Below are 22986 nucleotides of genomic sequence, written 5' to 3'. Positions count from 1 at the left end.
TACTGCAGCTGGTGGTAAATCAGGGAGCCAGCGCAGTAACAAAATGCACTCTGGAGCAGTTAAATGCTCATCATAGCGAGTCATTCAATAAAGTTTTAATTAAAAAGAGGTCATTTAAATGGCCAAGTGCCATTTTGGCTGCCTCCTTTAAGTTTTGATAGCTAACATTCACATATTCCATGGGATTAAATGTGTACAGATTTTATGAGTCCTACAAACAGCTCTATAAAATACTTCAACGTAACATGATGAGACATTACCGTTTTTACAGCAGTCACAACACAACATGAGCTTTGACTAGGGCCAGGGGGTTATCCTGGCCACATGACATGACCAGAAAAAAACTGGGCACTACTTATGAGCTATCTAGGGCCCAGAGTATTTCGTAGCCAGGTGATATGGTCAGGAAAAACTCTGTGCCCTAAACAAGAGGTATAATAACCAAACCTTTATTTAAAAACAGCCCCTGGAGATTCCAGAAAGGACAGTCAAGGGTGGGCCTCGGAGCTGCCCCCCCTCTGGAAAGCCTGATCAGAAAGGCTATTATTGTACCCTCCACCCCCCACCCCTCGATGGGCCAACATCCTCTTGGTGTGAGCCGAGTTGAGTTGCAGGAAGTTATTTTAAGGGGCTTGCCTGTCACAGTTGTTGTCTCAGTCACCAGAGTCCTGTTGGACCCATTTCACTTCTCTCTCCCCGCTGGACCTGGTAAGTGGCTGTCCCATACTATTTTACATACTGTTCAGGTACAGAAATGACATGTTAAGTTTGAGTTTTTGTTGGTCTTAGTGCTAAGTGTTCCTGGACCGTTTAGAGCTGATGGTTGGTAAAAAAAAAAAAAACCTGCTTCATGATATGTGGTGACAAAGTTTCTTGGCGTTACTGTCAAGCCATAGTGACAAATGTGTTGTGCTAGTGCGACATATGCAAAGATACATGTTCTCTACCATGGTGGTGCATTGAGTTGGTGGGGAAGTTTTCTGCCTTGTTGATTTGGCCTGAAGTCACACTAAATTATTCAAACACTGATGACAAGTGTTTTTTGATGTGCGTTCTTAATTCAACATTATCAGAGGAGGTGATTAGCTGCTCCAAATAATCAACTGAAGCACACTGTCATTTAGAAAATACATGTCATCTCATCAGGTTTTTATAACAGCTAACAAAGAATGAATGCAGACATTCAGAACAAAATGTCAACTCTGTTTTTCCCACTTCTACGTAAAAGCGTCGTCATTGACATCAGTAGATACGTGTCTAGAATACAAAATAGCTTGACCATATTTAGACGCTCCTAAAATAGAGTGAAGCCTCAGAACAGGTGCCATGTGCCTGCCCGCTGGAAGCAGGGTGGGGGAAGAGGGCTGCAGAGGGGGACTAGGGATAATTTTATCCTGATAAGCAGGGGGCAATCATGTTGCAATAGAGCTGGGGGATAAACAACCTCTGGATACTTTAAGTTCATTCCATATTAAATGAAATGGAGAAGTGGGAAGGGAGCCTGCTGCGTCTGAGGTCTATTTGTGACAGGGCAGCTTTAAATCCTCACAGTGGTATTGTGTCCTGACTCCTGACAGGCTACTGGGTTTTGTGCTATTTTTCACCACCCCTAGTGATTTGTACCACATGCATCAGACTGAAAGTTACTTTGCTTGGAAGTAATACTCTGACTAGTATGAGGATGAACAGGGGCTTGAACATCAGAATAAACATTAGACATTTAAATACATGAGATTTCTTTCAAATATTGTTGACCTTTTAGTCTAACAAAAATATATTGCAGTTTGGAGATTTTGATTTAGATGTAGGTGGCAGGTGGTACACAGGTACCATTGATTAGTATACTTTTCAGTTTGTTTGTTTTACACTGTTTCTCTGTATCTGCCACATGGGTACTAGTATCTAACATCTCCGTCCCATCTCAGCCACATCTGTGAAAATGGAGACCAATGTCCAGTCTGCTGCAGAGGTCATTCCAGCCCAGACCAGGGTGACTCCACCACAGTCCCCAGTCACCACAGAGACCCAGGTCCCTCCACCCCAGGCCCAGGAGGCCCAGCACATGGACCCCATGGAGGAGTTTGGTCGTCAGCTGGAGGAGATCATCAACACCTATGGCTCCGCAGCCAGCCTGATAGAGAAACAGTGCATCGTCCTGGAAACGGAGGAGGTGGACGAGGAGGCCAGCAGAGAGCAAGGTGATGAAGTCACAGCCACCAAGGATGCCAGCACGGACAAGGATACAAAGAAGTTGCTGAAAGCCTTAGGTGAGGGCTTAGTGTCACCGTTTTGTTTTGTTTCTCCCTTCCCTTTTTGTATTGTGCAGTTTTGCTTTTAAAGACAACATCCACACTGATTTATATTGAAAACATACAGTCAAGTCTTCACTTAGCCTTGCATTCAGCAGGAGAATGGCTTTGTTTTTCGACACAGCTGTGCTGTAATCTGTTGTTTGACAGCAGTTGCTGTGAGGGCAAAGACAGAGCAGTGTGCTGATGAGATAGTCCAGAGGAATTATTCTAGTCACAACTTAACAACTTTCCCTTCCAATCTAAGACAAAGTGCATGTCAGTTTACACTTAATCCCATTCATCATCCCATTTTCACACAGGGAAGAGTAGACTAGTCATGCTGTTACTGTATCTTAACATGACAGCAAGGTTGTGCCCCATGGTCTGATTCTGTTTTGAGGACAGGTTACACAAGTCCTGGGCAGATGCAACACAAACATGTATTTTCTAACCAATAGCAGACAGTTGGTTTCTTTGCCACAACATGAAACCAGGCCAGCAACGGAGGGTTATAAACATCTTCCTTGCGCATTTTCAGCAATTTGATTTGATTTGCTTTTCCAAAGCCATAGTTGTCAAGAAGCAATGGCTTTCATGCTGAGGAAATGGCTTCAGAAGAGTATTTATTTTGAAGAAATTTATAGAATGATCCCTGGTGGGCTTTTTCCATCCTTCTTTTTTTAATATCAGTCCTACTGATTTATCTCTATCCACACAGGAAAGGAGGGCACGCTACTAATGCAAAGTTTGAACAAGCTGCACACACCACAGGAGAAATTGGATGCTCTCCTCAAGAAGTATGCCGAACTGGTGAGTGTTCTCTTCTCCCCTCTATCAGCACACCAGAGAGTAGAGTCCTTCAGCACAGCAGTAACCAGCGGCAATAAAACAGACGAGGGAAAGTTAAAAGGAAACAAATAAAAACACACAAATGAATCAACGGGGAAAACAGAGAGTGCCTGGTGAGATCTTGGAAGGGGTTCAGCCTCATACCGTGATGACCTAAATATTTTTCGCCTCCGGCAGCAAAAGCTAATCCGAACACAAGGTCATATGCCATGTGATACAGCTAGCTATAACATGGTTCTCTAATTCCTCGACAGAGATATCAAGAACACTATGCATTATGAATAATATTATCAAAGACATCGGCTCTCGCAGTCAGTTTCATGTTTAATAAATGGATAGTTCCTTAGGCCATCCTAATATACAGTTCATCGTATCACCAGGAAAAAGATAACAGAACGTATAAATAGATGTTGGGTGTCGAGATTAAACAAATATATACTCATCCATATCCACCCACCCACCCAGCCATACCAAATCCACTTTGGGCATTTTTTCTGCTTTTAGTCACCTAGTCGGTTGTTAGCCAAAAGCAGCTTAAAGAGCCCAAGTCTGTACAGAGGGCAGAGGCTGTGATCCAGTGTAATGTATATAGCACATCTGTCTTCATGGTCCACAGCTGGAGGAGCGTCGGGGGGAACAGAAGCAGCTGAGGTTCCTGCAGAGGAAGCAGGGCCACGTGGGGAAGGAGAGGGACCAGCTCCAGTACGAGCACAGCAGAGCCATCCTGGCCCGCAGCAAACTGGAGGGCCTCTGCAGGGAGCTCCAGAGGCACAACAAGACCCTCAAGGTGTGTGATCACTGCGCACTGCTCAGCTAGAGCTTCAATTAACACTACACTAATCTAATCAACATAATGGGCTCAAGACCCTCGAGGTGGGTTCTCACAGCCCAGTCTAACTCCACTTTACACTAATCTACTCAACATTATGGGTTCAACACCGTCGGGGTGGGTGTTCATAAGACCAACTAGGTTTTGAACCCGGGTTATCCACATGACGTAAGACTATGTTAAAACATTGAGCTAAAGCCTATAGGCATTAGCTCTGAAAGAAAGCATGAATCAGGTCTCAAGCAAGATTACGCACCACAATTAAATTTAATTTAATTTAATTCAAAGTGCTTTATTGGAAAGGGAAACAGGTTTACATTGCCAAAGCAAGTGAAATAGATAATAAACAAAAGTGAAATAAACAATAAACTAACAGTAAACATTGCACTCACAAAAGTTTCAAAGGAATAGAGACATTTCAAAAGTCATATAATGGCAATGTAACGATGTGCAAATAGTTAAAGTACAAAAGGGGAAATAAATAAACATAAATATGGGTTGTATTTACAATGGTGTTTGTTCTTCTCTGGTTGTGTAACATTGGTATGATTGATTTGGGAGATAGGCGCAGGAATGCGTAATAAGGTTTTTTATTACACCCAAATGGCGGCGTGCCGTGTAAAGGCACAGGGATGAAGACCAAACAAACACTATACACAACACAGGGTAGAAACCCAAACAAAAGAGCGAGGAGTACCTCGAATAAATAACACAAGCGCACAATGATTAACACACGGGACGAGACCCGTAATCATCTGCGCAATCCACAATGGCACGAAAGCCAAAACACACAGCACAGGTACTCACACGTACCAACTGACATTGTAACAATAATCGACAGGACAATGGTAAACCAAGGACACACTTATACAATTACTAATCACTGGGAATAGGGGCCAGGTGTGCGTAATGAAAGTTACGGAGGGATCTGTGACAGGTTGCCCTTTTCTTGTTGCAACAGGTCACAAATCTTGCTGCTGTGATGGCACACTGTGATGGCACACTGTGTTACTTCACCCAATAGATATGGGAGTTTATCCAAATTTAATTGGTTTTCAAATTCGTTGTGGGTCTGTGTAATCTGAGGGAAATATGTGTCTCTGATATGGTCATATATTTGGCAGAAGGTTAGGAAGTGCAGCTCAGTTTTCACCTCATTTTGTGGGCAGTGTGCACATAGCCTGTCTTCTCTTGAGAGCCATGTCTGCCTACAGCGGACTCTCAATAGAAAGGCTATGCTCACTAAGTCTGTACATAGTCAAAGCTTTCCTTAATTTTGGATCAGTCACTGTGGTCATGTATTCTGCGACTGTGTACTCTGCTTAGGGCCAAATAGCATTCCAGTTTGCTCTGTTTTTTGGTAAATTCTTTCCAATGTGTCAAGTAATTATCTTTTTGTTTTCTCATGATTTGGTTATGTCTAATTATGTTATTGTTGCTATCCTTGGGGCTCTGTGAGGTCTGTTTGTGAATAGAGCCCCAGGACCAGCTTTCTTAGGGGGCTCTTCTCTAGGTTAATCTCTCTGTAGGGGATGGCTTTGTTATGAAAGGTTTGAAAATCGCTTCCTTTTAGGTGGTTGTAGAATTTAACAGCTCTTTCCTGGATTTTGATGTTGAATTTTATGTTCCTTTTGATGGCGTAGAAGGCCCTTCTTGTCTCTCAAATCATTCACAGCTTTGTGGAAGTTACCTGTGGTGCTGATGTTTATGCCGAGGTAGATATTGTTTATGTGCTCTAGGGCAACGGTGTCTAGATTGAATTTGTGGTCCTGGCAAGTGGACCTTTTTTGGAACACTATTATTTTTGTCTTGCTGAGATTTACTGTCAGGGCCCAGGTCTGACATAATTTGTGCAGAAGATCTAGGTGCTGCTGTAGGCCCTCCCTGGTTGGGGACAGAAGTACCAGACCAGCATACAGTAGACATTTGACTTCAGATTCTAGCAGGGTGAGGCCGGGTGCTGAAAACTGTTCTAGTGCCCTCGCCAATTCGTTGATATATATGTTGAAGATGGTGGTGCTCATGCTGCATCCCTGTCTCACCCCACAGCCTTGTGGAAAGAAACTTGTTTCTTTTGTCAATTTTAACTGCACACACCCACTCTGCTACAGCTCAACCTCAGCCAACCCTAGATTGTTGAATGTCAGGGGTCCAGATAGCTCTGTTTATCAACTCTTATGGCGTATTTCCACTAAGGACTTACCCCAGTGTTTACCCAAAAGGCTCAGACTTTTGTGTTTCCACCTCTATGGCCTGGCCCCAGTGTCTCAGTGTGCCAAAGTTCTGGCCACTGGCACTTTTTGGCTGGCATTAACATAACAATGGATTACTGTGAACATGGGTTAACAACACCGTCCACAGTTAACACCTTCTCACAAATAACTGTCCTGATGATGCAGAGGTTAATAATTCTGCTCTTCAAAACCCCCTAGTGTCAACCCTTGTCACGTGTGCTCCCTTTCTGGCCTCTAGGTCACCAGGCTGCTCATTACGGCACACACCTGTCACCATCGTTTCGCGCACCTGCGTGTCGTCAGACTCACCTGGACTCCATCACTTCCCTGATTACCTTCCCTATATATGTCACTCCCTTTGGTTCCTTCCCCATGATAAGCAGAGCAGCACAGAGGAACCCAAGAGCAGACTCAGACCAGAAAACAGGGATGAATGAACCAAGATATTTATTGTAACAGGGAGAGATGAAGTGCAGATCCAGGGAAGTTCGGATGAGTTGTGGGAAACCAGATGTGGAGGCTGAGGTTGGAGTGAGCTCGGTTGGGACAGGGTAAACAGGTCCGGAGGGGAATCCAAGGGAGTGATGGTGAGTTGAGTCCAGAACAGAGTAGCAGGGTGGTGAGATGTGGAACAGGAGACAGAATCAGGGCGGCAAAACTGCAGTGAGAGGATAAACAGCGTCAAGCAGGTACAGCAGGGTAACAGGATCTTGAATAGTAATGGCTAGAAGCATAAACTGACTGAGCAGAGATTACGATCTGGCAGAGTGGAAGTGGCAGAACTGAGTATTTGTAGAGGTCTTGATAATGGAACGAGTTGCAGCTGGTAGGGATCTGCTCTGACTCCAGCACACCTATCTCCAACCACACAATCACACACAAACAGAAAGGGAGGGGGAGAGAGAGAGAGTGTACTGGGGGAATGGCTGCAGGTCAAGCAGACACCGGATGACCACTATGGGTTGTGGCAGGAGCAGATGTGACACCCCAGGCATCATTGTTTCTGTTTCTGTGTCATGTCTACGTTGTTTGTGTTTTCTTGTTTTGTATGATGTTACGTTTATTTATTAAAACACTCACTCCCTGAACTTTCTTCCCGACTCTCATCGCACTCGTTACAGCCCTAGCTATATGGAAACACAGTTCCCCAAAAATAACACTAGAGCTCACATTAAGATAATCACTGGTGACACACTGGTGCATTAATGGAAAAAGCCCATTACCCATCAAGTTTCTATTAATGTCTTGCTGGTGGTAGCTGCGAGTATTGAAACTCAAATAGACTTGATGAGGGAGATAAGACATCAAATGCAGGAGAGTGAAAATGTTACTGCCAATGCCTGTCAACTATACTCGTTGGATAAATCCATTTGAATTCAAACACTTTTTTACAGCATCCCTTCTGATTTATACTAAACTTTTCGTACATGTTTGCCAATGGAAGAAGAGGTCAGAAAGTGACTTTTTGGACCTGAATACCAAAAACATTAAGGAGATAAAGGTGTTCAAAGTTGACCCATTTTGCAAACCCCACCATACCATGAGACATCCATGTCTCCATCATTGGAAAATATAAATGGTTGAGTGTGATATCACTTAAACACTTACAAACAGGGTTGTCAAACTATTTTATAATTTCTTTAAAAATAAAATTGTTCTAATCATATATGTTGTTGCTTCGACCCTACTTTACGTCATCTGAGGTTTTTGTGTTGTGCCCGCCATCGGTTGAGACACAACATGCTCTTGGGTGTCATTTCATTCATAGAAATATAATTAATAGAATGGATATATCCCTTCAGACCACTGTAATTTAGCTGGTACACCATTGAAATTGAATTAACTTCTAATTACAACCACAAAGATAGCCACCAGTCCACCCACCATCCAATTTCAACTTAAATCTATATTTCTATGATTTCAATAGGTTTCCTATGGAGGATTGACAGTATAATTTTAAACAACACATATTCGCATTCAAGGCTACATTATCTGATGTGTAGACATCCACCCATCTTTGTAGTACCATTTGAAAGTTGCAATTTCGATTTTATTCCAATTTTAGTACATTTATCAGCCACCCTGTATTCAAAAGCATGTTGTGTCTCAACCGATGGCAGACACAATAACAAAAAACTCAGATTATGTCAAATAGGGTCTAAGCTACAACATCTGTAAATATGAAAAATCTGAGTTTCCATTTTTTTTTAAGTAATTGGCGTTAACGGTAAAAATATGACAAAATGTATATAAAAAATATGTTTTTCAATCAGTCTATTTTCCAATGATGAAGACATGGATGTCTCATCATATGGTGGGATATGCAAAATAGGTCAACTTTGAGCAGCTTTATCTCTTGAATGGTTTGGCATGGGCAAATACGTATGGAAGGTTTCATTCAAATTAAAAGGGGTGCTGACAAAAAAGTGATTGAATTCAAATGTCTTTACCCCACTGTAGAAATGTGCTTAAAAAATACATTCTACTGGTATTGTCATTCGAAAAGTTGGATGCTTAAAGGCGCCACTCCCAAAACGCCAAGACTCTCTACCCTGAGTCAGAGGGATCTCAATGTGAGGGGGTCATAGCTCAATTAGGCCTTACACGGTTGAGTGTCCTGTTACATCTATAAATAATAGATTGACATACGGTATGTTTAGTCATCCCATTATAAGTGGCTCGTGCGTAACATTTCAAAGAAAGAGCATGACCAATGGCTCTACCTAATTTTAGCAAAGGTCACAGGTTTAGCACAATGAAAGCTTTCTATTGTGAGTTGGCACATTGCCACTGCTGTTCTTCCCCTCAAAAGGTGAAACCTCTTCAGCTAAACTCTAGGTATTGATAAAGTTTATGCCTTAATCAACATAAATGAAACCGTTGTTCACTTATCATTTGATTCACAGCCAATAGTTATGTACACAGTTTGGCCATTTGATTTGTTTATGAATCATAAATCACCCTATAAGTCAACGGCATAATGCTCAATGATCTATAAACAAATACAGTAGTCCCTTTTTACTGGATCAGTGTCCTATCTATTGTGTAACCCTTACACAATCTCTGGGACGTATTGAATCTCCTGTTCTGCTCCCCTTGGGAGGTAATTGGACTCCATGTCTCCTCCCTCTTTCGTCTCTCACTGCCACAAGTCACTGTGTGTGTGTGTGTGTGTGTGTGTGTGTGTGTGTGTGTGTGTGTGTGTGTGTGTGTGTGTGTGTGTGTGTGTGTGTGTGTGTGTGTGTGTGTGTGTGTGTGTGTGTGTGTGTGTGTGATTCCCACTCAGAGAGGAGACCCCTCAGACACAGGGCACTTGTGACGCGGCTCTCTGACAAGAGGGATGGTTTCATTGGGCTTTTGTGGCATCTGCTCTTCGACTATAAATCAAAGGCGAGAGAAAGAGACTCTAATGCCTTGACCCATCTCTTTCTGCTCCTTCTAGCATCTTCACATTTCAAGATACAGGAAATCAGAGATAAAGCAGAGTTAGGATGATCATTTGACTGTTGGGTATAATCGATTAATATGCAGATTTGTGTAAATAGCCAGCTCTTTATACATCCTAAATCAATCAAACAAACAATGTGCAAAAATCTGAACAAGAATTCTACATGCTAACAAAAGTAAATCAAAATGTGCTCATCTGAATTGGAATGTGACAGCTGCTGAAAGTGGAAGATCATGTCTTGTCATCTGGTAGCTCATTATGTAAGAGAGTGTCTGAGGAGGCTTGGCATTAATGTGCTTTGCTCCTTTAGTTGTAAGAGCTCTGTATTTGTGCACTTATCGGTGGGTGTAATTGAGTTACAGTACATTTCCCATGTTGGAGCTTATGCCTGTGTCATTTGTAAACACAGTCAAATAAACAGCCATGTCTTAAGATAGAAACTCTGGCAATGCTTGGTTCGCTTCTCAGTAAGCTAAGTCTGGAAACTGGCATTTCACAATCCTGACCCCAGCAACTGAATGTTTTTTGTGACACATTTTTTGTTTCGTTTATATTTTATTTTTTTTCGAGTGGGGTTTACAGGTACCAAAAAACAATCAAATAAATACCGACATATAAAACATCAACGCATTATATTGTTCTTTACAGAGTCAAGTCTATTTGTCCAGGCCTCAATTGTTCGTTGACTAGCACCATTCATTCCTGCTGTCGATAATTCTGATGTTATAACTTCTATTAGTAATTGTATCCACTGGTTAAATGGGAGAGAGTGAGTGCTGTCTCCCAGCAGTAATCTTCTCTGATTGATTGAGAGGTTCAAGGCGCTATCATCATTAAGCAACATAATAGAAGCAAAGCATTGAATATTTAAATTCATGCACTTCGAAATTCATTTTGTAACTTTGCCCCAGAAGCCTTCAACTGCAGGGCACTCCCACATCATATGAAGGAATGTGTCTACCTGATTTAGAGGACACAGTGAACAGATAGAGAGTTGGTGCCAATTTAATCGTAAAATGTTTCCTTGGTGTTAAATACAGTCTGTGAACCACCTTAAAATGACTCCATAGTTGTAAATATAGAAAAAAAGGAGTTGCCTGGTAATGTGTGTGTCTTTCAAATCTTAGAATGTTCTCAAACCATTACCGTCCATGATATCGGTAAGGGTACGGATTCCACATTTGGACCATTGGGGGGATGCAAAAGGCCACCCTCCAGATCGCAAGGCATTATTGTAACATATTAGAATATGGGCATGCCATTTTGATTCCAGTTACATTTATTTTTTTCAATTTTGTGGATGGGGCGAAATGCTAGTACCTGGAAATACAATTTACAGTTTGGTACAGATAGTCCTCCTACATATTTCCCTCTTTGTAAATGTGTTAATTTTATCCGGGACCATTTACCTTCCCATATACATTTTGAAACAGCACTGTGAATTTTATCCCAATAGCCAGAAGGAGAAGCCATGGGAAGCATTGAACTACAGAAATTCAGCCTTGGCAATATATTCATTTTGACAATAGATATTCTGTCAGTTAAAGAAACTGGGATATTATTCCATCTACTGAGGTCGGATTGAATTGATTTGAGCGTTCTGTTAAAGTTCTGGCAATGGTTTTATCTAAGGAAGGAAATGTATCTTCTTCCAAATATTTAAAATGGGAAACAATTGGGATTCCGTAAGTAGAGATGGAGTCCTCCATTGGAGTCTTGAGAGGCAGTAGCGATGATTTGGGTAGAGACATTTTATAGCTTGAGATTAAGCTGAATTTATCCATGAGTTTCAATTTGTTTTGGAACAATTGAGATACATTGGCTGGATAAAGTAAAATATTGTCTGCGAATAATGTGACGAAGTGATCAGATTTTAAGGAAATGTATGTTATTTCCATTGATAGACGAATTGCCTGGGCCAGGGGTTCCATGGATAATAAGAATAGCAGAGGCAAAATTGGATCGCCTTGTCTGCTGCTTCTAATGATTCTGAACGAAGCAGAACAGATATTGCCTGTAATAACTATGGCTGAGGGATTGGCATATAGTATTTTAATCATATTAATGAAATTGGAGCCAATTCCCATATGTTCCAAGACAGATCAGAGATATGACCATTCTAGTCTATCGAAAGCTTTTTCTGCATTGAGAGATAATACAGCCCAAGGAGTTGTTGTTTCTGATGAAGCATCTAAGATATAATAGTCAACGGAGGTTATCTGAGGATAAACACTTTTTCACAAACTCGCTTTGAACCAATTTGGGTGAGAACGTCTCGAGATAGGACAACAACATTTTAGAAAACAGTTTAATATATGTGTTTATCAAAGAAAGGGGGCAATAATGAGAACACTGGGTGGCATCCTTACCCTTTTTTAATAAAAGCTAAATTAGTGCTGTATGCACATTTCTCCCAAATGAACCTTTGTGAACGGCTGTATTAATCATTTCGCGCAATAGTGGACCTAATTGTAATTAGGTGATTAGCCTTTATTCATGATATCCAATGCCCCTTTGAGTTCATTGAGAGAGATTTGTGCTCCCAGCGAGGTGGTTTCCTCTGATGAGAGAAGAGGAGTTCTTCATTATTTTATAAATGACTTAGTCTTGCTTGGTGTGGATTTAAAATCAGGAGTGTACAGTTCTTTATAGAAGCGGGAGAATCTCTGATGGATTAATCTGAGTTCTGATCATAATTCCCCTGTTTTAGATGCAATAGTTACTATATCAGCTAATTGATCATTACTGCGTAGCTTGTTGGCTAGTAAACGACTGGGACGATTACCATGGAAGTAATGGTGAGTCTAACTCAATGGATGGCAAATTCTGCTCTCTGTCGTATCAATAAATTAAGTTTTGTCTTGACTTTGGAAAGCGTAATAGCTACCTGGTCTGAAAAGAGTGTTTGTTGAAAACATTCTAACACAGTTACAACACTTCCAAATATATTTCCTTTAATTGTGATTTATTTAACCCAGATACAAATGCGGTTGCATTCTTTTTAATAAAACCTTTGGTGGCATCCCATAGAATCCAGGGGTCATCGACTAAATTTTTATAGATCGTTATGAATTTTGTTCAATTTCAAATTGATCACAGAATGTAGGATTTTGAAGTACTGAAATGTTGAAACGCCATCTTGTGGCTCTTTTAGGAGATTCAGAAATTTGAAGTTGGCAGTAGTAAGCGTGGTGGTCAGACAAGCGCATATGTCTAATGTCCATTTTCTTAATTAAAGAAAATACAGGTGCAGATAATAGTATGAAATCGATTTGTGAGAATGATTTATGCCTGTTTGAGTAGAAAGGAAAGGAAAAAGGAAAGGGGGATACCTAGTCAGTTGTACAACTGAATGCATTCAACTGAAATGTGCCATTTGCATTTAACCCAACCCCTCTGAATTGTACTCTTTTGTTTTAAAATGATGTGCTCACCAGACATCAATGACATTCTAATCAGGGAGTATATGCTGGAGAGCCTTGGTTGCATATGGATTGTATTTGGTCTTATTAAAGTTGTCCCACATGTCCAAAATGGCATTCATGTCTCTCCCAATAACCAGATGGAATTAAGTTAATTCTAAAAATATGCTGTTCAGAGAATCAAAAATCATAGGATCATATGAATTTGGAGCGTACACATTAATAAAGGCAATTTTCTATCCATTATGGATACCTTTAAGTAAAGTGATAATGCATTCTTGGTCTCCGCCTTTAACCAAGATGGTAATTTTTAGTTTCTTATGTATCATAATGATTACACCTTTAGTTATGTTTGGGGCTTATGAAAAAGCAGTCAGTTTGTACAAATGGTTCTCTATTCTATGTACGTCCTTTTGGATCAAGTGTGTTGCATTGCTGTATCAACCTGATTTCTTACTAGGATATCAAGAAAACTGGAATGTTTAATAGGACAGTTTAGGACTTTCAAATTCCAATAGAGAATAGCTAGCATTGCCATTGTTAAAACCAAAATAATGTTTTATTAATAATGTAATTGTTTTCATTAGTGTTAATAAGCCCATGGATGTGAAAAAAAATTGGGTTTTGGTGGCACACAACATTCTTCTGGAGGCAAGCCGAAGTTCGGAGCCGAAGTCTACGCCCCTTCGTCGGTGATTGGTCAACAGTAGGGATTCTTCAATAAAGTCTTTGTTGTCATTCAATGAGAGATGACTTGTTTTCATGCAAATTTTTTCATTGAAAAATACTCCACGAAACGCGATTAAGATCTATTTAGCAAAAACGTCAAAATTAATGACAGATTTCTTATGTTAGATTAATTCAGACTATTTTCAGGAAGCGTATACTGGCTATGGCGTCTCAAAATGGAGAAACAGTGCTATTGCCGCTTTTTTCTTATTTTTCAAGCGAGGGCTTTTTAATGGAGTATGCAAGCACACTTGTTCGGTTCGGCTAGCATAGTTTGGCTAGGCACCAGCCGAACTGAAGCATGCTGATGCCTTTACAGTATTGCAGCATACCTATGAAATCTCTTAAGCAACATCTTTTTTTGGTCTTAAAACTTCTCCAGGCTAGGGTCTATTTTTATCCACTTCCTGTCTGACTGATGTGCCCAAAGTAAACTGCCTGTTACTCAGGCCCAGAAACCAGGATGTGCATATAATTGGTACCATTGGATAGAAAACACTCTAAAGTTTGTAGAAATGTTAAAATAATGTATGAGACTATAACACAATCGATATGGTAGGAGAAAATCCAAAGAGAGCCCATGCTCATTCAATGGATAGCTTTGAGTCCTATGCAATTCCATCTCCCAGATTGCAATTCCTATGGCTTTCACTAGATGTCAACAGTCTTTGTTCAAGGTTTCAGGCTTGTTTCTTCCCAAACGAGGAAGAATTTTGAGTTTTGGTACTGGGAGTCAGAGTTGGAAATCAGTCTGGTGGCGCGTGACGAAGAGGACGTGCACTTGCTAATTTTGCTTTTCTATTGAACATACTTCTTTCCGTATGAATTATTGTAGTTTAATTACATTTTAGGCTACCTGAGGATTTAATTGAAACGTAGTTTCACTTCGTTTAACAAAGTTTAGCGGTAGCTTTTTGGATTCCTTTCTCTGCATGTTGAATGACTGGATTACTCAACTCGATGGCGCCAACTAAACTGACTTTTTGGGATATAAAGAAGGATTGAATATTGAATAGAAGTGAATATTTAATCGCTATTTGTGATTTTACGAAGCCTGTGCTGGTTGAAAAATATTTTGATGTGGGGCGCCGTCGTCAAACAATCGCATGGCATGCTTTTGCTGTAAAGCCTATTTTATATCGGACAATGCGGTTAGATTACCAATAATTTAAGCTTTTAACTGATATAAGACACTTGTATGTACCTAGATGTTTAATATCCATAATTGTAATGATTATTTATTTGAATTGCGTGCCCTCCAATTTCACCGGAAGTTGTCGACAGGTGTCCCGCTGACGGAACGCCTAGCCCTAAGAAGTTTTAAGGTATTGAGAAATAAATAAATAACCATTTACCCCTTCAGACCTTTACATTTAAGTTTGCAGACTTGATGAATTAGGGAGGCTAATGAAGAAAAAAAGGAGAGATAAGGGAAAAAAGTAGGCAAAACAGAAATACAAGCCTCAACAGTCAAACAGGATGTCTGTGGAAGCATTAGCTCCTGATCCATTATCATTAGCAATATGGTCTAAATTACCCTAAACATGACGTGCCCTCAGTTTGTATTAAAGGAATTTTTTGGGTGGTTTTTCTGTAAGCATGTATGTGCTCTATACTATGCGCAGTATGGGACCAAAAATGTACCCTGGCATTTCTAACACACCAGCCCATTCTTTTCCCTGAGGCACCCAAACTGGCCCCTTATTTTCCTTGAGGCCGCCATTATTAGCCAGATAATTATCATTTTGCACAAAAAAACAAGTTAGACAGGCCCACTGGGATAGAAATGGACCAGCCCATCTGGCATTTGACCGAAATGCCAGATGGCCAATCCGCCCCTGCTTCTGAATGTCTCTCTCTCCCTCTCCCGCCTTCTCCCACTCTCTTTCTCTCTCTCTCCCTTCCTTGTCCCTCTCTACCTCTCTCCCTCCCTTAATCTCTCAGGAGGAGACCCTAGCTCGTTGTCGTGAGGACGAGGAGAAGCGCAGGGAGATCACCACTCACTTCCAGAGCACACTGACAGACATCCAGGCTCAGATCGAGCAGCACAGTAACCGCAACAACAAGCTGTGTTTGGAGAACGCCAACCTGGCAGACAAACTCAAACACATCATCAGCCAGTACGAGCAGAGAGAGGAGGTACACAACAGGAATACATAACCTTAACCTCACTGTTATATGTCTGTATGTCTGTACACCCTCATTGGGGTGGCAGGTAGCCTAGTGGATAGAGTGTTGGGCCAGTAACCGAAAGGTTGCTGGATCGAATCCCCGAGCAGACAAGGCAGTTAACCCACTGTTCCTAGGCCGTCAATGTAAATAAGAATTTGTTCTTAACTGTCTTGCCTAGTTAAATAAAGGTTAAATAAAATCCCTGGCCTACTAAGACCATGCATGCAGGCTCCAGTCATGGAGTCATTTGATAACCAAAGCTGTTATTGATCATAATTCATCTGTCCCCAAAAGGAACAAAAGTCTATACAGGAAATAGACACTTGTACGTCATGTGTGAGATAGCTGTGACAAAAGAATTGAGTCAGATCTTTGAATAGAGACACTTAGAGGTATTATTGCTCCCTACGCACATCAACAGTCAGAGATATAGCCAGCAAAGGGCGCTCATTGAATAACACTATAGCATGTCATATGTAATCACACAACAATACACCAGGAAAATGACAAGCCTAAAGTGACGCACGAAAAACAGGATCTGTCATGCAGTTGGTTGCCACTGAGGCTGTTGCACCACTTCTGCTGCCCACACACAGCTGCAGCTGGTGTGGTAAAACATAAGAAGATTTCAATTTCTTATATATATATTTTTTTTTACTTGTGGAGTTTCTAATAATTTGTCTTGAGTGCCATCTGCTGGTTGTAGTCAGTATAAACACTTCAAATCAAATTGTATTGGTTACATACACATGGTTAGCAGATGTTAATGCGAGTGTAGCGAAATGCTTGTGCTTCTAGTTCCGACAGTGCAGTGATATCTAACAAGTAATCTAACAATTCCCCAACAACTACCTAATACACAGAAATCTAAAAGGGTGAATGAGAATATGTACATATAGTATATAGATGAGCAATGGTCGAGAGGCATAGGCAAAGTGCAAAAGTGCATAGGCATAGTGCAATAGATGGTATAAAATACAGTATATACATGTGATATGAGCAATGTAAACATTATTAAAGTGGCATTATTTAAAGTGGAATTGTTTAAAGTGCCCAGTGACTGGGTCTCTATGCAGGCAGCAGCCTCTCTGAGTTAGCGATTGCTGTTTAGCAGTCTGATGGCCTTGAGATAGAAGCTGTTTTTCAATCTCTCAGTCCCAGCTTTGATGCACCTGTATTGACCTCGCCTTCTGGATGATAGCGGTGTGAACAGGCAATGGCTCGGGTGGTTGTTGTCCTTGTTGATCTTTTTGGCCTTCCTGTGACATCAGGTGCTGTAGGTGTCATGGAGGGCAGGTAGTTTGCCCCCGGTGATGCGTTGTGCAGACCGCACCACCCTCTGGAGAGCCTTGCGGTTGAGGGCGATGCAGTTGCTGTACCAGGCTGTGATACAGCCCGACAGGATGCTCTCGATAGTGCATCTGTAAAAGTTTATCAGGGTTTTGGGTGACAAGCCAAATTTCTTCAGCCTCCTGAGGTTGAAGAGGCGCTCTGGCACCTTCTTCAACACACTGTCTGTGTGGGTGGACCATTTCAGTTTGTCTGTGATGTGTATGCTCAGGAACTTTCCACCTTCTCCACTGCTGTCCCTTCGATGTGGATAGGGGGGTGCTCCCTCTGCTGTTTCCTGAAGTCCACGATCATCTCCTTTGTTTTGTTGACGTTGAGTGAGAGGTTGTTTTCCTGACACCACACTTAACTGTCAGAAAGACATGATTATTTGATATCCAAATAACATCTAAAATGTCTTATTAAAATATGTGATTAGATCCACACATTGCAATGATGAACAAGCAATTATGACATAAAATGGATACAAGTTGACCTTTGATAGTTGGCTAAATGCTGATGGACATAAATTAACTCTGCTGTTTTTGGCAGAAAACTTGTGGATTATGCCACACTGTTTATGCATATGGTTATTTCCCATAGTAAAGAAAATAGATTAGTCTTACGCAGAAAATAAACAATATGTATAGAAACAATTATTTTCCCCAATTGAACTAATCTTGTGTCAGTATTCTCATCAGAATGTGTGCCCTGATGATAATAATAATAATAAAAACCCTGGTGAAGACAATACTTTATACCATTTACTAAGGCTTTTGCATTTGTCCTGGGTTTTAATTGGTTCTCCACCCACTATTTTGTCTGTTCTCACAGGCATCATAAAAAGTGTCTGAACTTTCCAATGAAATACTGTAGGCAAACAACAATGGTCTTAATTACTTATCAAGGCACACGTTTATGACCATTTCTCATAGACAGACATAGGATAGCGGTGGTGGTTTTAGCTAGATACAAAGTGTGAAATGTATCCTAATTGATGGAGTCATAACCTGTACAGAATGTCTCAGAGGCCCTTCTCAAACCAAAGTGTCTAATCTCACCTTGTCTATCACTCAGAGCTTGGAGAAGATCTTCAAGCACCACGACCTGCAGCAGAAACTGTCTGATTCCAAACTGGAGCAAGCCAACGCACAGCTGCAGGAGGCTGATGAGAAGCACAAGAGAGAGAAGGAATACGTGAGTTACTATACTTTAACCAACTTTTACTGACCTTACCCACAAAGTACTGTAAAGCAATGTCAATATAGTTGAGAATCATTTGCCTTACATTCTAATTCTGGTTTACTTTCAAGTATACAACCAATAAGTCTTACTGTGCATATGATGCTCACACAAATGAGTATTGTAACCATTCACTGTCTCTGTTGTTAGCTGCTTAGGGAGGCAATTGACAAAACAAAGAAATGCTACACATTGAAGGAGCAAGAGTTGCAGTTGAAGAAAAAGGTACATTTGTGCTTTGCGTGTGTTTTGTTTTTAACCAGTTACTGGTACACGCAGCTGAGTGGAAACTACAAGCTAAACTTCTGAGAGAGCAGGAGACAGTCATGCAGGCTCAGGTGAATATATCCAATATGGTGTCAAGCACTCTTATTCAAACCATTTATTTCAGGTCAAAGGCAGGCACAGTCCCATTAAGGTCCTCTGGATTGCTCAATGTGTTTTAAAGGCCCAATACAGACATTTTTATCTTAATTTCAAATAATTTATTGGTTACAATTAAGCACCTTACTGTAAAACTTTTCCATTAAAATTGTAAAATCTTAAGCAAGAATTTTGCTAAGACTGTTTGGGAGTGATCTGAGTGGGGCGTGGGAGGCATATGCAATCTGAAAACTAGCTGTTGTTGGCAGAGAGGTTTGGAACTCTCTTTGTTATTGGTCTATATTAACTTAAACCACCTGGTGATGTCACCAGGCAAGCCAAAACTCCACCTATTCAAATCCTGCTGATTAGAAGGTCCTGTGTAGATTGTATTTTCAACCAGCAACTATTATGAAATAACGCTGATAACATATCTTCACACTTTTACATTGTTAGTTTCATCAGCTGTTGTGCAATATGATACAAAACACAGGGAAACAGATTTCCGACTGCGCTGGGCCTTTAAAAGAGAGCTAATCTATTTCTGTGTATTTGTCCATTGGGATCTAAAGCCCTTCAATATCCCCCCAAACATTGGCAAAGTGACCCCCTCATTTGAGAGTAATCCCAAATCGTATTTCTCCTCTCTTATAACTATATGGTTTAATGTACATAGCACTTAATATGAAAGGAAGGAACACCTGTTAGCTGAGCTATTGTACACATTTTTCTTTGTACATGGTTAAACCAGCAAAGAGAGCAGTCATAATTCCCATGATAGCAGCAGGCAAGGCAAGAGCAACTTTCTCTCCCTGAACCAGCAGGATGACCCACTGCATCATGGGAATACAAAAAAAACTCTTGCTTTGCAATTAATATGACATGGAGTCAATAAAAGTGATGATTGCATCAATGCAATACAGCACTGTTTTTCTGTTGGAACATTGAGTGCATACTCCAGTACCATTGATTATTCCATTTGAAAATTATGATAAAATCACAATTGCTATGTTTATTGGATGTGGTACAATCATTGTATGGGTGCAAGCAAATTATACAATGAAATTAGTTGGGCTGACACACACTATGTTAAATGATAAATCATACAAAAATAATTTATGAATCCAGCCGAAAAGCATTTATAGCTGACAGTTCATATGGTTATAATTAATTGCAGAGAAACCTTGCCATTATGTAAAGCCTTGGGTTTTCTCAATAGAAACCTTAGCCTGGCTCCCAACTAAATCAAATGACAAAGTAATATTAAAACATAAATTAAGTTAATATTGCATTTCAGTACCCATACGATTCATTACATATTTGTACCAAGCCATGTCACATTTCCAATCTAATTGACGGGGAATGTCAAACGTAATTTCTCTGTCCAGTAACAGACATAGATTTAGATCACACAAAGAAATGGCCGAATCAGCCTTCAGACAGAAACTGATCTGTATTAAGTGAGCTTTTATGAAATACAAAACATATTCAATCAAAAGCCTTTCCTCTTTTATAAAGTGTGTCCAGTCATTTGTTTTGCTTTTGTGCCAAACCAGTAGCTTCCAAATAAAGACAGTTGATCTCAACAGGGTGGCTAGCAGAGACATGTTTGAATATTGGAGACTGACTGTGTCTGCAATACTGCTTTCCCCTGAGGGCCTCCAGAGATTAGCCTGTTAACTCTAGCTGGCAAGGCATACCAACAATAAGTGGCCTTATTGGAAGTCCTTATTTGTCAGGGAAAATATACACAGAGGAAAAGAATTGTCAGCCCCCTCATGAATGACCAAATGTTTGCTGAACCCCCCCTGGCTCTTTCTCTCTCTCATCTCCCTTTAAAGTTTAGAACATTTGTTTCTGGTGTGAAATCATGTTAAAATCATAGATCTGATTCTTCCTGGGGTGAATAGATGCATATTATTGCTACATGTGAAGTCAACATGCAATCTCCTGAAATCAATTTCTCTGTTTCTCTGCAGCTTGTTCTGTACTCCCAGAAGTTTGAAGAGTTCCAGACTACGTTGTCTAAGAGCAACGATGTGTATGCCAGCTTCAAAAATGAAATGGAGAAGGTATTTGGCATCCTTAAAATAAAATCATTGATCCTTAAAATATACAGTGTATTTTTAGGGCCAAGTGCTCGGAGGTGATAGAAGGTCAGCATAATCCTGAAATGAGAAAACAACTATTTTCTGGAGGGATAGAAGCTTCTATCAAACATGTTCAGAATGATGAAGGTTACATTTATTTTCAGATACGTTTTAACCTAACAAACATTTTGCTTCATAGATGACAAAGAAGATGAAGAAACTAGACAAAGAGTCAAATGTTTGGAAGACCAGATTTGAGAGCACTAACAAGGCTCTCTCTGAGATGATTGAAGAGGTAACTACTTATCTGAAACACATAAAAAAGAGTCAGCCTTTATTCAAATGAGCTACAACAAGTTTATTTAATTGAATTTGTCAAAATTTATTTAACCTTTATTAGGCAAGTCAGTTAAAAACAAATTATTATTTACAATGACGGCCTACAATTTAACTGCATGAACAAGTGTCCCTGACTCTCTGTTCCACTCTCTTTTCCCACAGAGGACTCTGAAGGAGAATGAGTATGAGATGTTCGTTGTGAAGATTGACAAGCTGGAGAGGCTCTGCCGAGCACTCCAGGACGAGAGGAAGATCCTGTACTCCAAGATCAAAGGCATCCGTCAAACCCCTAATGCCCCCGAGGAGACACCCAAGGACGAGACACAGGAGCAGGCCCCTGAACCAGTCCACAGCCTCATGGATATTGTTGAGGAGCCAGAGATGACAGAGGAGATGGCCCGTCTGAGAGCTGAGCAGAACAGGCTGGCGGAGTTTGCCGCCTCTCTACTGGCCCCGTCAACAGGAGACAATGATGACGATGACTCTGACAGCGAGGAAGAGCCAGAGTCTACAGAACTGGCTGAGGCCCAGAAGATCTCCGAACCAACACAGGCCCCAGCACAAGTACAGGTAGAGGCACCAGCAAAGGCAGAGGAACCAGCACATGCAAGGGCACCAGCACAGGCTCCCTCACAGGTAGAAGAACCAGGACAGGCTCCCTCACAGGTAGAAGCACCAGCACAGGCTCCCTCACAGGTCGAAGCACCAGCACAAGCTCCCTTGCAGGTAGAAGCACTATCACAGGCTCCCTCACAGGTAGAAGAACCAGCACAGGCTCCCTCACAGGTAGAAGCACCAGCACAGGCTCTCTCACAGGTAGAAGAACCAGCACAGGTTCCCTCACAGGTAGAGGCACCAGCACAGGCTCTCTCACAGGTAGAAGAACCAGCACAGGCTCCCTCACAGGTAGAAGCACCAGCACAGGCTCCCTCAAAGGTAGAAGCTCCAGCACAGGCTCCAGCTCAAGTAGAGGCACCAGCACAGGCTCCCTCACAGGTAGAAGCACTAGCACAGGCTCTCTCACAGGTAGAAGTACCAGCACAGGCTCCCTCACAGGTAGAAGAACCAGCACAGGCTCCCTCACAGGTAGAAGCACCAGCACAGGTTCCAGCTCAAGTAGAAGCACCAGTCCAGCCAGAGCCCCCAAAACAGCCAGAGCCCTTTGCCAAGAAGCCGACACCAAAGAAGAAGAATGCAAGGAAGCCCAGCTGAACCGACAAATGTGTCATTGTGTGATCGTTAGTACTGTAGTGCCTGTGCCTGGTGTTATGGTTGAGATATCTAATCCAGCTTGGTGTGTCTATATACTGGCGTATCTAAAGTCATGGCGTGCAGTAGAAGTATGTTTAAGTTGTATAGCAGATGACGACAGACAGAGATTTACTGTTTTATACCATTTAGAAATACACTGGCATAACCAAAGAATGGGCAGCAAGGTTATTCAGGACATTGCAGCCTAAAAACCTTTCAATGCCAAATGTGGTTTGCAAAACAGCATCATAAAAGCCACTGTCTTTTTTTCCATCTGAACCCTATAATGTAACTTCAATAAACATCTGATTGAAAATTATGTAGACATGTCGGTGCTCTTTGGAATGTTTTTATAGGCCCACTTCTCTGGTTTACACAATAAAAACTCATATCTAATA

General features: G+C 41.1%; 1 protein-coding gene across 3 annotated transcripts; it reads left to right on the top strand.

Annotated features, from left to right (window-relative positions):
- The first annotated feature begins 509 nt into the window (after window positions 1–509).
- LOC100194707 (beta-taxilin) lies at window positions 510–22907 on the top strand. Of its 3 annotated transcripts, XM_014205192.2 has the most exons (11): window positions 510–708; window positions 1926–2267; window positions 3010–3101; window positions 3757–3927; window positions 15747–15941; window positions 18381–18500; window positions 18696–18770; window positions 20888–20980; window positions 21198–21293; window positions 21500–21991; window positions 22232–22907. In XM_014205192.2, the coding sequence occupies exons 1-11, from the start codon at window positions 573–575 to the stop codon at window positions 22547–22549; spliced, it is 2130 nt and encodes a 709-aa protein (XP_014060667.2). In that variant the 5' UTR covers window positions 510–572; the 3' UTR covers window positions 22550–22907. The 3 variants fall into 3 exon arrangements, with proteins under 3 accessions (XP_014060667.2, XP_014060666.2, XP_014060665.2); XM_014205191.2 differs by lacking the exon at window positions 18696–18770 and adding an exon at window positions 18809–18883 and having other exon boundaries at window positions 21500–22907; XM_014205190.2 differs by having other exon boundaries at window positions 21500–22907.
- The last annotated feature ends 79 nt before the right edge of the window (window positions 22908–22986 follow it).

This window comes from Salmo salar, chromosome ssa06, assembly GCF_905237065.1.
Source record: "Salmo salar chromosome ssa06, Ssal_v3.1, whole genome shotgun sequence".
In the NCBI taxonomy this organism is placed as follows: Eukaryota; Metazoa; Chordata; class Actinopteri; order Salmoniformes; family Salmonidae; genus Salmo; species Salmo salar.
The sequence above is the reverse complement of the archived record's forward strand: the minus strand, read 5'-3'. Positions and strand labels throughout refer to the sequence as shown.

What these genes read in the sequence shown, in the direction of transcription:
- LOC100194707 (XM_014205191.2), top strand. Translation starts at nt 573, where the DNA reads ATGGGCCAACATCCTCTTGGTGTGAGCCGAGTTGAGTTGCAGGAAGTT. An exon ending in TCAAGAAGTATGCCGAACTG is followed by an intron (nt 3,102 to 3,756) that starts GTGAGTGTTCTC and finishes CATGGTCCACAG; the next exon opens with CTGGAGGAGCGTCGGGGGGA. An exon ending in TCTCTGAGATGATTGAAGAG is followed by an intron (nt 21,294 to 21,499) that starts GTAACTACTTAT and finishes CTTTTCCCACAG; the next exon opens with AGGACTCTGAAGGAGAATGA.